Source organism: Nelumbo lutea, chromosome 1 (genome assembly GCF_056320005.1).
Source record: "Nelumbo lutea isolate HS-2025 chromosome 1, American lotus-T2T, whole genome shotgun sequence".
In the NCBI taxonomy this organism is placed as follows: domain Eukaryota; kingdom Viridiplantae; phylum Streptophyta; class Magnoliopsida; order Proteales; family Nelumbonaceae; genus Nelumbo; species Nelumbo lutea.
The window spans coordinates 60,731,486-60,746,524 of NC_142684.1; the positions used below are offsets into that span (position 1 = coordinate 60,731,486).

General features: G+C 35.2%; 1 protein-coding gene across 1 annotated transcript; it reads left to right on the plus strand.

Annotated features, from left to right (window-relative positions):
• The first annotated feature begins 991 nt into the window (after positions 1–991).
• Positions 992–10,801, plus strand: VIP5 (plus-3 domain-containing protein). Its single transcript, XM_088965003.1, has 2 exons — positions 992–3,159; positions 10,268–10,801. Exon 1 carries the CDS (start codon positions 1,125–1,127, stop codon positions 3,123–3,125), a length of 2,001 nt encoding a protein of 666 aa, XP_088821129.1. The 5' UTR covers positions 992–1,124; the 3' UTR covers positions 3,126–3,159; positions 10,268–10,801.
• Positions 10,802–15,039: the final 4,238 nt, after the last annotated feature.

The following is a 15,039-nucleotide window of genomic DNA, read 5'->3' on the forward strand; positions in this document are numbered from 1 at the left end:
CCAAACGTTGACAAAAAATGAATGACTCCAAAACCTTGCCTCTTCTAATTCAAGACGTGACCCCAACTTTCTTTAATAGAAAGGATTTGAGACTATTCATTTTTTGTCAGCGTTTGAATGGTTGATAAATAAAATTTGATGACACTTGATGGGCATTTGTGTCTTTTCAAATGCCACTTAATAACTAATTAACGACAAGTACTAAAAATTAACATGTTTTAAAAGTTCAAGTACTGAATTGTCACGTTTTAAAGTTTGGAGGACCAAAGTGGCACTAGCCCCAAAGTACAAGATACTAATTGGAAATTTTCTCTAATTTTATATTTAAAAATAGTTAAAAACCTACAAATAATATATGCATAGGTTGTATTTGATTTGTTCCAACAATGATGCGGAATCAAATCCCGCAACCCGCACTTTGGGGGAAAAAGGGATCATGGGAAAATTATTAATCGTGCATAGCACCAACACTAAAAAATAAAATATTGAAATTGATTTGATTTAGTCCAATTACAAATGTCACATTTCTCTTAAGGGTGCAACTTGAGCCGGTTGGGTCAAGTTGAAGATCAATCCAAGCCGACTTGAACTCTTAAACCTTAAGCTATTACATTTATTTAATTATGACCAAAAAACTTAATCTATATATTAATTAAATTGTAACTAGAACCTAATTTTATATATTTAAAATTTTTAAGTATTTAAGTAATAATTACAAAAAATATATAACATTTAATCAATAATGTAACATAAATAAAATAGTACATTGACAGATAATATTAAAAACTATTTTATTAAGTAATTAACAATAATTTATTATTTTTGTTAAAAATTATCACTATATTTAATTTAAATTACTAAAATAAAGATTAATATTTTAAACAACATTACATTTCTTATTATTCGTTAAAATTAACAGCGAATTTCCCCGTACTTTAGCACGGGTCATTCACTAGTATCTATTCTTCTCCCAAATCCAACGGTTTATATTCCACTGTCTTGTCCCTTACTCCCTTCTATTCCCTCACAACCCCACTCTCCTCTTCTTGCCGCAGAAGGTAGGTTACCGGCGAAACAAGATCCCCAAACCTCAGACGAAAGAGGGGAGGAGGAGGAGAAGAGTCATGGCGGACTTAGAAAATTTGCTTCTGGAAGCGGCAGGAAGAACCGGTGGACCAGGGAGGAACAGACACTCGCGACCTCCACCATCGAGAAGGCGAAGGGATGATTCCTATTTCGACGACGGCAGCGATTCGAAGGACGATGACGATTCGGACGACGATGATCCGGGCTACTCAGGTAGAAAACCCTCTGGATCTCAAGTCCCTCTCAAGAAGAGACTGGACGCCCACGACAAGGACGATGACCGCGATAGCCGAGATGACGACCGCGATTACGACGATGACGATGATGACGAAGATCGCCGTGCCGGCAGCGGGGACGATTCTGATGTCGGGAGTGATCTCTACAAGGACGACAGGGACAGGGAAGAACTCGCTAATATGAGCGAGTTGCAACGAGAGTTCATCCTTTCTGAACGAGCCACGAAGAAAGATGATAAGAGGTTGCAGGAGGCCGTTAGAGCGAGGCAGGGTGGAAAGAAAACTGATATTATGAAAGAGACACCCCCTTCGGTCCGTGTTCGGTCATCGTCTAGGTATGCCGATAAGTTGGCTGCGAAAGATGATGCTTTGAATGAGCTGCGGAATAAGAGGAGGAACAAGCAGGACCCGGAGGGTCACCGTAAATTGAGGGATTCGGGAAGAGGGGGTTTGGGCGCGCGAGGTGGGTCTCCAATTCGGCGGAGATCGATACTTACTGCGGCGAGTCCGAGTAGTTCGAGTCAGAGTGACTCTCAGAGTGGAAGTCACAGCAGAGATGATGGTTCAACCGGGGATGGGGATCTGGGTGACAGTGACGATGATAGGCATGGAGCCGGGAAGGAGGTGCCGACGTTTGAGGAAATTAAGAGTATTACGATTAGGAGGTCAAAGCTGGCTAAGTGGTTCATGGAACCCTTCTTTGAAGAGCTGATTGTGGGTTGTTTTGTGAGAGTTGGGATTGGAATGTCCAGGTCTGGGCAGAGTATATACAGACTTTGTATGGTGAAAAATGTCGATGCCACGGACCCTAATAAACAGTATAAGCTTGAGAACAGGACTACATACAAGTATTTGAATTGTATTTGGGGCAATGAGAGCTCGGCTGCGAGGTGGCAGATGGCTAGAGTATCTGACTCTGCACCACCCATTGAAGAGTTCAATGATTGGTTGCGTGAAGTGGAGCGCCATGGGGGGCGGATGCCCACTAAACAGGATGTGTCGGAGAAGAGGGAGGCTATCCAGAAGACCAATACTTTTGTATACTCGGCTGCTACCGTGAAGCAGATGCTGCAAGAGAAGAAAACTGCCTCGTCGAGGCCTTTGAACATTGCAGCTGAGAAAGAGAGGTTGAGGAGGGAGATGGAGGTGGCAGAGAGCCGAAGAGATGAGGCAGAGGTGGAGAGGATACGAGCGAGGTTGCAGGAACTTGAGGCAATGTCTAGGCAGGTGAAGGAGAAGGACTCTAAGGCTGTAAGATTAGCAGAGATGAACAAAAGAAACAGGGCTGAGAATTTCAAGAATGCGTCAGAATTGAAGCCGGTTAACACAAGTCTGAAAGCAGGGGAGGCGGGGTATGATCCATTTTCAAGGAGATGGACAAGGTCAAGGAATTACTATGTATCAAAGCCTGGTGAGGGTGCACCAACATCAAATGGTGAAGCAGCTGTTGCTTCAGCAGTGTCAGTAGCCGGCAGTGGTACAGGAGCGAGAGCTGCTGCAGAGGCCGGCATTGCTGCAACAGCTGCTGCTTTGGAAGCAGCAGCTGGTGCTGGAAAGTTGGTGGACACAAGTGCCCCAGTTGATCAAGGGACTGAGTCAAATTCGCTGCATGACTTTGAGCTTCCAATATCATTGGCAGGACTGCAGAAGTTTGGAGGACCCCAGGGAGCCCATTTGGGATTCTTGGCTAGGAAGCAGAGGATAGAGGCAACAGTTGGATGTCGTGTCCCAGAAAATGATGGGAGGCGGCATTCTTTGACCCTGACAGTTAGTGACTACAAACGACGGAGAGGTCTGCTCTGAAATGTGACACTGCAAACAACTTATGGTGGATTAGGTAACAATGGTGCTATGTTGTGTTGTTAGAATTTTAACAGTAAAACCTCTAGTATTGCTGGGGTCAGAGTTAGACCCGTAACCTGTGCTCTTTTTCACTGCAAAGGACTTAGTATATGTAATTTCTGCTCTTTTGTGATAATGGTTACATCCATAAACTCAAGAATGTCTTATCCAACTGATTGAAGTCTCCTACGTGACTTCTGAGTTCTGTTTCAGTACTGTCATCTGTTATACTTATGTTTATTTTTGCCTAATTACCCCTTGCAATCTTGGCCAAATTCAATGATTCTAACTGTTTTATTTTAGTCGATTTTTTTATTGAAATTTGCTAGACTTCTTTTGCAATTGGATGAAACATAGTTAGTTTCAACTATTTTATCCATTTGAAAATAAGGCACATCGACTGATCAAAAATTGCCTAAACCATGAGATGGCATTAGATTGAGAGTGGAGCTCTACATTGTGTTGCTCTGGGAAATTTCTATCTACAATCTAGGTTCTGGTAACATCAAAGACAAAGATTATGTTGATTCTCATTCTCAAAGATAAGATCATAGAGATTGGAAATCATAGATGTTCATATTTCCTGCTCTAAGATTCCATGGCATAATTGTTAGGACTATAGCAATCGTTCCCAGTGATTTAAAAGGCGCGCCTTGGTGCACAAGTGAGGCACATTTTAGGGTAGGTGCCTCGCCTAGGTCCTAGGCGTAGCACTTTCAAAAGTACACGCCTGGTGCGCCTAGGTGTGCGCCTGATGTGCCTTGCGCTTTCTGAAAATTTTATGCTTTTTTTGAACATAGCAGCTGGGCCGGGGGCGGAGCCCTTGGACCCCCAACCACACCCCTCGAGGCAAGCCAAACAAGTTCATGCTAGGGTCTTAAATTCTTAAATTCCACACAAAAAATAATGATTTTATAATTTAAATTGCCTTTTAAGAAGATATTTTATTAAGATGAATGGATTTCTTCTTAAAAGGCAATTAAAATTATAAAATCATTATTTTTTTTTTGTGTGGAAATTAAGAATTTAAGATCCTTAGACGATCCTGTTTGGGCTTGCCTCGAGGGGTGTGGCACAAAGGTGGCTTGTAGAATCAGGAATGTAATATGTTTTACATCACATTAGCTACTTGAAGTAACGCAATTGAGGAAAAAAAGAGATTGTGGGTTTTACATGCTTGAAAATGTTTTATATGTTTGATTGTATTTTTAAATTTTCATTTGGATACGCTTTACATGTTATGTTTATGTATTTTAATTTTAGATAATAGGTTTTTTAAAACATTAATTTTAAAATTTAAGTTTATAATTTTTATTAATATTTTTTTTTATTTTTTTGGCATTTTTTTGAATTTTCTGCCATTTTTTATGTTTTAGCTTTTTATTTTGTATTTTTGCGCCATGCTTCAAAAAGGCGTGCGCCTCGCACCTTGGGCGCAAATTGGCCCTTGCGCCTTGCGCTTTTAAAACACTGATTGCTCCCTTGTTTTTCTAAAAATTCTTAAGAGCTGATTTATGGGCTGGTATTCCTGTAGTCTGTTAGTATATGTTATTAGCAGGGCCAGTGATCGTGAAGCCAGTGGTGTGAACTAGATAAGCAGCCATTGGTTGGATATGTATGGGATGAGAGGAATGTCAGAGTCTAATATAAAGATCAGTGTTCAGATATGTTGCCAATCTTTCCATAATCAGAGTTGATCATTGGATCTGTACAAGAGAGAGGCCTTACTGTATGTTAGAAGTGTTAATTATTAGAGGTATTATTGTCTCATCACTATTTTATATTGGTTATCAATTTACAGGTATGTTCATGTTTAAGTTACAGTCCCCAGACATAATTAGGGGTGGTGGTGTCTTTGTAGCCACCTGGGGAGAGTTCTCTCCCTTTTCCTCCATTATTTGAATTCTCTCTCTCTCTCTCTCTCCTGTTTGCAATCAAATACCATTTACAAGGTATCAGAGCACTAGGAAGGACTATAGAAGGCTGCAATATCTTCTACAGATTTGTTTCTTCTTGTCTCTTGTGATTTTTTCTTTTCCTTTTTTAAGGAACAAACAAGTCAGTAGGACTGTGATCTTTCTTATTCTTTTTCTTCTTTGTTTTGGTCACCATGGGGTGACATGTTGGTGGTATGAATGGTAATTTGAAGTCCTCTAATGGGAAGTCACCAAGAGGGATTATGTGTTGTGGTGCATGGCTGTGATGTCGTTTGGTGGTTTGTGTTTGGATGAAACCTCATAAATTTGGTGTGTTGTGATCTGTAGAAGAGATTAAAGCCCTCTAGTAGGCAGTCACCAAGAGTGATCATGTTTTGTGGTGCATGGCTGTGATGTGGTTTGGAGGTTTGTATTTGGCTGAAAGCCTGAAACCTCATAAATTAGGTGTGTTTTGGTGGACAACATAGCGTGTTGATTGATAAGTTGCTGTTGTAAGGTGGAAGCAGTGTAAATAGCAGGTTAATTTTTTTTTTTTTTGTCATTGTTATTGTGATTGGTGATTGGAAAGGTATCATGGATGCATGGTGTTGGTGAAACTTAACCCAACTAGCTTGGTTCAATTTGAAATTTTTGGATTATAGATGACGTCTATTAAGTTGAATGGTGATAATTATATACCTTAGGTCAAATCAGTAGAAGTCTTCCTCGAGGAAAAATGAAGGTTAAAATACTTGAAGAATGCAAACTTTGATGCAAGTTATTGACGGAGGTCCAAGTCCAGCCCAGGTTCCAAGTAAAGTCAAGTGGCAGCCACTGGCAAAGGGGTGACTTAAAGTTAACTTCGATGGTGACTTTAAAGTTCCAATGTTTCATCCTTTGGAGCTAATGCTTTTGATTATAATGGTCATTTTGTTGCAACAAACTCTGGTAAGAGTGGTGTGGTCTCTGCTTTCCTTGCCAAGGTTGTGGCGCTTAAGGAGGCTCTTTATTTTGTTTGCTGCATTGGGTGGAATAAGTTGATTTTTGAAGGAGTCTGCAAGATGCTTCTTGATGGGCTTGCTAATCATTGTTGGGAATGGCCTTTAGGTGGCTTTTTTGATATTTTGGATGTTGAGTTTCTAGTCAGTAACATGTCTATTGACCTTTTGTTTTCAAAAAGGGAGGTTAATAAGACACCTCTTGATCTTGCTTCTCATGGTTTCTGCAAATCTGGTGTCTTAAACTCACGTCCTATTTGACTGGAGTCCATTGTGTTGGTTGTTGTGGTAGTAATTACCGGACCTAGTTGTTTCTGTTTTTATTCTTGTTTTTGGTGTTGTTTGTTTGCTTGTCTCTTTTCGGTTGAATGGATTTTTCTTTCTACTACCCTCCCAAGAAAAAAAAAAAGAATGCAAAACCAATAGCTAGCAGTGGGTATATGATTGGGAGCATGAAAATGCTCACTTCATGACGTAGATGTGGAACATGGAGCCTTGGGCAAGTGTTAATTTCATGTTTCTAGATATTGCTAAAGAAGTTTGGGAACATGCTCAAAAATTATACTCGGGGAAAGACAACATCACTCGTATGTATTGGTTGTTATAGGAATATTTCCAGTTGCAACAAGATGATACAAGCATAAAAGATGACTATGCTAGGGGTCTTGTTTCCTGATCTTTTTCAGATAACATCACTTGTATGTATGGTATTCGTGTTCTGGATTGAGGTGGAGTGTTAAGATCAGCTAACTTATTACTAGTTATTAGTGGGACTATTGTCTCATCATTTTATTTTATATTAGTTATCAATTTACAGGTCTGTTGAAGTTTAAGTTACTGTCCCCACATCTATACTAACAAAAGAGAGAATGCCCCTTCTTTCTGGAATTTTCATTAGATGTTTTCTATCCCCTTGTCTAAGCATACAGTGGGCATAAAAAGGCCATATATGCCCTTTACTGTCACTTCAGAAACTGCCCACTTATAACCGTTCAGAAACTACCCATGAATTATAAAGAGTTTTGTCTTAGAGATACTGCCATGTGCAAATGCATGCACACATTTACTAATTTAATTAGGGGCAGTAATGCCTTTGTAACTGGTCAACATAAGTATATAAACAATCTGGCCACCTGGGGAGAGTAACTTTTCTGATTTTCTCCTCTTTTCTCTATCATTTGAAATCTCTCTCTCTTTTTCTCTCTTTCACCTGTTTGCAGTTGAATACCATTTACACTGTAGCAGTGCAGTGATACCTGGATATGACACTAGCTGCCGCTTGGGCACTTACAAATCATGCTGCAAAAGTCTCTCTATGTTTGAATTAACACTGTACATGCCTAGAGTTCTGGTGTTGTACATAATACAAACCTGATATGACACTAACTGCCGCTTGGGCACTTACAAATCATGCTGCAAAAATCTGTGTATGTTTGAATTTTAATTGAATTTGGCAAGATAAAAGTATTGATGGCTGACATATTAGTTTCAAAAACTAGATATAGGAGCATGAAAGTAGTCATATTAAATAGGATACACTTACCTGTATCAGTGTCCGGATTTTGGGAAATAGAATTGTATCTGACTTAACTGAATCTAAGGTGAGTTGGTCATAGATAAAGAGCTGAGTATCAGAAAATTGGTCATAGAAGGAAACTCTAAGGTGGTGGTGGGCTGGATGAAGGAGGAAATGGATGGGCTTTGGAACCACTGTAATGAAAAGAAGAGGGTCAAATGGCTGATAAAGGACATTGACATAAAATTTACATGGGTTAAAAGAAGTGCCAATTCCTTTGCTGATGGTTTAGCTAAACAAGGGGTGAATAGGGATTCTTTATTTTGGGATCAATTGTAATTGTAATATGTAATCTTTGGGTAGTATTTCTTGATGGGAGATTTAAGAGAGCTTATCTCCTCTATGCTGTACTCTCACTCTAGTCTGATTAGTTGTTATAGATAAATAAAAAAAAAAAAAAAAAAAAAGAAAAAGCTCAACTGAACCTAACCAGCTACATGAGTCCTGTTCTGCCATTCCACTCTGCTCAGAATATCTAGGCCCTGGAGTTGTATCCCCATTTCCCATAACCATATCTGCATGGTATCCATATCTAGACATCATAGTGGCAGGGTATGGTGAGTCCATCAATTAGGAGGAAATGTGAAATATGACCATTCCCAACACCTTTACTCCTAACAAATTTGGGCTTAGACATAAATCAGTGCCAAACAATCTACTAATGACTGGTGTTATTAATCTTCTTACATCTAATTCTATTTATAATCAAGCCTAAGATTGGGCCCAAATTCTAGCCTATACCCATGCCTATTACCAAGTCCAAGGCCATCGTCAAGCCCAAACTCATAACCAAGACAAACCTGTACATAGGTTCACTGCTTATGTTCAAATCAAGATCCATTAGTTATGTGCCATTATCCATTCCATGTATCTAAACCCATGACCATGAGTCCATGACCAACACCTAAAATCAAATCCTTTATTAGAAGGAAAAAATAGAATACAAGGTCACCTTGGACATGACAGGAATTCCCAATCATATCTCCAACTCAATTCTTAATTAAACAAAAAGAAACAACTACTAATACAAACCATGGTTTTCAAAACCGGACCGGACCGGATGGTCGGTCCGGAAAAACCAGGATGACTGGTTCCGTTTTCCCCCAAAACCATTGATTTTGGTCAGCTAACCGCTGAACCAATTGGTTAACTGTTCAAACGGTTTTGACCATTTTTTATTTTTTTGAAATTTATTTATTTATTTATTTTTGTCAGAATGGGCTGAGTGTTCGGTTCGAATGGTTGGACCATTCGACCTGGTAAACGGAGACCGGGTTGGTTTTAAAAACCATGATACAAACCTCCTCCAGAAAAAAATAATAAATATATAAGACCCACAAACTTTCACCCAAACAATGATCGAAAGCCTCAGAACAAATCCACTAACCAGACAATAACTCAATCTTATAAAATACCAACTCACCCAAGAACAGAGAAACAAAGCCTCCACAATCAAATCCATGACCAGAAAACCATTAATCTTGAAGAACATGAATATGGTTCCTTTGAATCAAATAAAGGTATGGAAAATAATAAGCATTATTCACGAGATACTTTGAAGTCAAATGCATGGCCACTAATTAAGTGCCTCGAGAGTTTTATTTATAGTTATCCGGTTAGCAGTAGTTGAGCTTTTAATGCTAGTTTGTTCTACTGGCAACATATTTTTTTGATTATAAATAAAGAAGAAAATTCTCTAAAATTTTAAAAGAAAAATGTTGCAAAGATACAAATAGTAAGGTGATGAGAGATCACCCACCCAGTGACCCAACAGAAAAGAGAAAAACAAACAAAAACAAAACAACCATCTCAGACTCGTAGGTGTGATGTCTCTAAAGGACTGGTCTGATTCCAATCTCATATTGGAGTTAGAAGGTGATAACATTCTAGTTGAAGGCTGTCTGATTCAGCCTATTATCCTTTTATTCCCTCTCTCTCTCTCCCCTGTATCTATCCAATTCTCATTTATTTATTTGTTTTTTTGTTTATTTTGGAGAAAAGGCAATGTATAATTTATAGCTGTTGTATAAAAGGGAAAAACGTTCCTATACAGGGATTGACTGTAAATAATCTTTCTCCATATCCCATCATTCTTATCTACAATCCAGAACCTTTGATGCTCTACATTATAATGTATCAATCGAATGTACTTGCCCAACTGGACGAGCCATGAAGCTTACGAGTAATGGCATTTGCTACTCTATTGGTAACTTAAGCCTTTTAGGTGGAGTTTGGGAGTGCTTATTTGAAAAATAAGTGAATAATCAATAAGCTCACGAGTGTTTGGTGATAAAGCATTTATTTCAAACAGCGGTAGTATTCAAAATGATGTGGTGGGCCAAGACAGGCCAGAAAGGAAATAAGAACTTGTTGAATAAACACTTAAAGAATAAGCCCAAATTTTAGCTTCTCAAATAAGCACTTAGTTTCAGGAATAAGCACTTATTAGGGATTATTTCCCAAATACAAATAAGTGCTTATTGGTGTGTTATCGGCCCAAAATAAGTGCTTATTCTACTAGTGTTTATTTTTAAGCACTCCCAAACTTAGCCGTAGTGTAATAAAGCTTTGAGATCCCAGCATGCTGAGACTCTACATTTGAATATGGTCCAGGTCGTGGGAGATTGCAACTGTGAATCATGTTGGGGCTTAGGTATACTCTTCTTGCTTGGCTTTGACTAGCTGGAAGTAGAGAGCTGCTCTAAAATGGGATCGGTCGAATGACTGATGACTCTCATGTCCCTTGGATGTTTATACACTATCAGAGATGCTAGATACTTGGCACCTAGAGTGAACAGCTCTCAAATCAGAAAAGGTTGCCCAGCTCATTGGCTATTTTGCTGATAGCCTTGCAAGTGAAGGTTCAGGAGGAGAGATTTGTATAAGGATCATTCTACTGAGAGTTGGTTTTGTATTGTCCTTTTAATTTGATTTTGCATCACTTATGAGATATATGTTCTATTATATTTGTATTTCAAATTTCTTCTATCGATTAAAAGTTAGGGTAAATTACAAAGGCCCCTTGTACTTTGTTTTGTGACAAAAACCCCCTTCTGTTAGCCTTTTGTCTAAAATCTGTCGTTGTAATATTTTTTAATTCTCATACTACCCTTGTAACAATTATTCGGACAATTTTAACCCTCTTGAGTTATATGTTTTCTCACCTTATTTCTCCCTTGCAATCAAGGGATTTCTCCTTTGTGACCAAACTCCGAGTTATAGCAAGGAACATCTCCCTCATGAGTTTTAGCCACAAGGGATTTCTTCCTCATGAGTTTCAGTTGCAAGGTTCGAGTTACAATAGCAAGGGTCATCTCCCTCACGAGTTTCAGCCACATGAGATTTCTCCCTCATGAGTTTCAGCCGCAAAGGCAAAATACCTTGTCCTACTTCGGTGAGTGATCAATATTAGGGGTTATCACTATTAGCATCTGTTTTCACTTCATCTATAATTCTATTAGGGTTATCACAGCCTACAAATCAAGCCATACCTTTGAGCCTAGGCATGCCTTCAAAAGCATGACTGGGGATTCAGCACTTGGAAAATCCAAATAGTCAAACAACTTGATGAACAGTTAAGATTAGTGACATTGTAGGTACCAATTTCATGCCCTTCAACTGCATATATTTATCAAACCAATCGAGTTATAACCAAGACCTTTCACCAATAAATGTATCTCAAAAATGATAACAAGTCAGCATCAACATTATGTTTATCAAAGACATCACCACAAGTGTATATCGTTGGTGGTAGGTTTAGAAAATAACCACCATGGTGTATGCTCATGTTGTATATATTACTTGACATCTGTGCGAAAAATATGTACAAGCATTAATGCTAAAATCATAAACAATTAATGTTGATTTACACTCTAATGAGATAAGAAATAATTTGGCAAATATAAGCAAATTTTTCTATCATTCATCAAACAATCTAATTTTGGGCTTTGTAAACACTTCCCTCCTCCCCTCTCTATGTTTTAATTTCCCCCTTCTTTAGTTCAGCCCAAGAAGGATTGCAACACATCAAGGGATGAAATACTCAAGTTATATATAATTTTTCCAAATTTATCATGAGGAGCAAAAATCAATGTAATAATCATTACAATTGTAAGAATAAGCCAAAATTCATTATAACTGTGGCAAAATTTTAAACTAATTATTAATGACCATAACTTCTCCCCTCAACAAGCCCTCAACAAGTAGGGCTTGGTGTGCCCCATTTTCCCCCCACAAAAAACTTCATATGCAACAACATTTTGAATTTTTTATTCTATAAATGTTGTGAATATGTCTCATTTTAGGGGGTTTTACAAACTATTTTTCTAAACCACACCAAGAAGATTTTGTGTAGGTTAAGGGAAGCAACCCCACTCAAGGACCATCCTTCTGACATTTGAAATTTAGAAGTTTTTCTCCACTCGTGGCCCCATTTTCTTACACTCAAATGTTGTGAATATGTCTCGTTGTAGGGGGTTCTGCAAGCTATTTTTCTAAACCCCACCAAAAAGATTTTGTGTAGGTTAAAGGGAAGCAAAATAGTAATACAAAGTCAAACACATTATTTCTAAACCCCACACTTAATTGTTCATAATTATACTCACATAAAACAATGTTAATTATAACCAAATAGAAACAATAAACAACTATTACAAAAGAGAAAATTGAATTAGACAAAAAACAGCTATTACATAATTGTTATAAACAATAGGCACGAACAACTATAGCAGAGGAAAATCGAAGAATCCATAACTGTTATAGAGAAAAAATCAAATCAAACAATAAATAACTATTACATAATTGTTATAGACAATAAACAATAAGCACAACCAACTGTTTACAGACAATAAACACTCACTTCAAACAAAATCGAATCAGACAAAATCGAAGAATCCAAGTAAATAATAGGCATGAACAACTATAGTAGAGGAAAATCAAATAATTCTATGTTCAGTTCAAAATGAAACCCTAAATGCAATAGGTTACCTTCACTTGACTAGAGACAGCGAAAAAATAAGCTTTCTCCCCCTGCGATAGCAAAAAGAGGCATTTTTCTCCGGCAACAACAAAAATAGATCTTCTTCTTCGGCGACGACGACAAGATCTTCTTTTCTTGCGACGATGACACTCGATTTCCTCTACATTCGGTGTGGCATTGGTGCGATCTCTAACAAAGAACAGATATTGGGATGGATTACATGAGGAGTTTTGGCTGGGTTTTAGGTAGGGTTTTACACGAGGGTTTTTGGTGGGTGTCTATTTTCTCCATTTTGAAAATGTTAACTCGACTTGTGGAGGGTATTTTCATCAAACAACACCTCCTGCTAGCCGAGTTAATGGAGAAGGGGATCTTTGTCTCACGGTTATAGTACAAAATTAGGTACTAACAATTTAAATTATGTTTTCCCAGATTATCAATTTAAATGCCTTTCAAATATTTAATAATATGTAATAGCTTTAAATAAATAAAATTCAAATAACAAAAAAGTAAATAATTTATAAATTATTTAAATATTTAAATAACTAAATATTTATCATTACTATATTTTAAATAGTTGAAATAACGAAATTATCTAATAAATAATTTTATATTTTTACAAAATATATCATGAAATTATGTACTAACAATTTAAATTATGTTTTTTTGGATCATCAATTTAAATGTTTTTCAAAAATTTAATACTATGTAATGATAGCTATAAATAAATAAAACTCAAATAACAAAAATTGTAAATATTTTATAGACTATTTAAATATTTAAATAAATAGATATTTATCATAAGTAGATTTTAAATAGTTAGAATAACAAAATTATGTAATAAATTTAAAAAAAAAATCTTTAAAGCATAAAATTAATTATAACATAATATTGAGATTAATAATAATTTCATATATTACAAAATTAATAAGGAAATTATGTAATAATAGTATAAATTATGATTTCATGGATAATCAAATTCCATAAATAACTAATATTCTAAAATTTAAATATTTTACATATTATTTAAGTATTTAAATTAATGGGTATTTTAAATAACAAAATATTTAACATAACTAGATTTTAAATAGTTAAAAAAAGAAATTATGTAATAAATTTAAAACATCTAAAAAGCAGAAAAATAATTATAACATAATATTGAAATTAATAATAATTTAATATTTTTGCATAATATTGTAAATAACTAATTTCAATTATATTAAGTAATAGTTCAAGAAAATAACTTCAAAAAAAATTAATATTTATTAATTATGTATACTAAAATTATTATTTATTGTATTTCAGTAATTATTTATTTTTTTTGTCATAAATGTATTTTCAATGATTATGTATAAATTTATTTTGTTTTGCTATTTAATAGAAAACTTTCAATAATTATTGAAGATTAAACAACTATTAGTGAAAATTTTAAATTTAATTTATTGTACTTATTGTTTTTATTGTATTTTTTGTTATAATGTATTGATTAATATTTATTAGAGATTATACTATTTATTGACTAAGTTAATATATTCTTAGTACTTATTGTATTTTTGTAATTATTGTATTTTTTTCATTATCAATATCTTTTCAATAATTGTATATTTTTGTTATAAATTTTTAATAATTATTAGAGATTAAACTATTGTTATTTATTAGAAATGATACTATTTTTTAAATTTTTTATTTTTTTATTCCATGTCATTTCTTAAAGAACCAATGAGATGCCCTCATTCATTATGAAAAAATATCTAAAATCTCTCTCTCTTACCCACAAGTTCCCAACAATCTCCTCTCCTAAAATTTATCCTAAACTACCTCCCCCACTTTCACCTAAATCATCTTCAATTCCTATTTATCTCATAACCTATCTCTAATTTACTAGAGCATTTCTCTCCAAATTATCTCTAATTCCTATTTATCCTCTTGGCCACTTTTTATCTATATCTATCTAAAGAAAGTTTAAATTATAAAATTTCTCTCCAAACTATCTTTAATAAACTGTAAAATAATAATTAAAAACAAAAAAAAAATAATTATAATGGGTTTAATAATATTCATATTATTAATAGTTTTATATTTCTACATAATTCATCACAAAAATATGTACTAACAATATAGATTAAGATTTTCCAGATTACTCAAATTAAATGTTATTCAAATAATAGAAATTTAACATTAAAAATAAAATATTGTTTCAATATTTCAAAAACTAACTATCTTCAATAATCAAATATTAAAAATAGCTAAATAATTGTATAAAAATATTTTAACTATTCAAATATTTTAATAACTAAATATCTTAAATTCAAATAATGAGTATTTCAAAATATTTTATATATTATTTAAATATTTAAATAACTAAGTATTTTAAATAATGAAATTTTTAACATAACTATATTTTAAA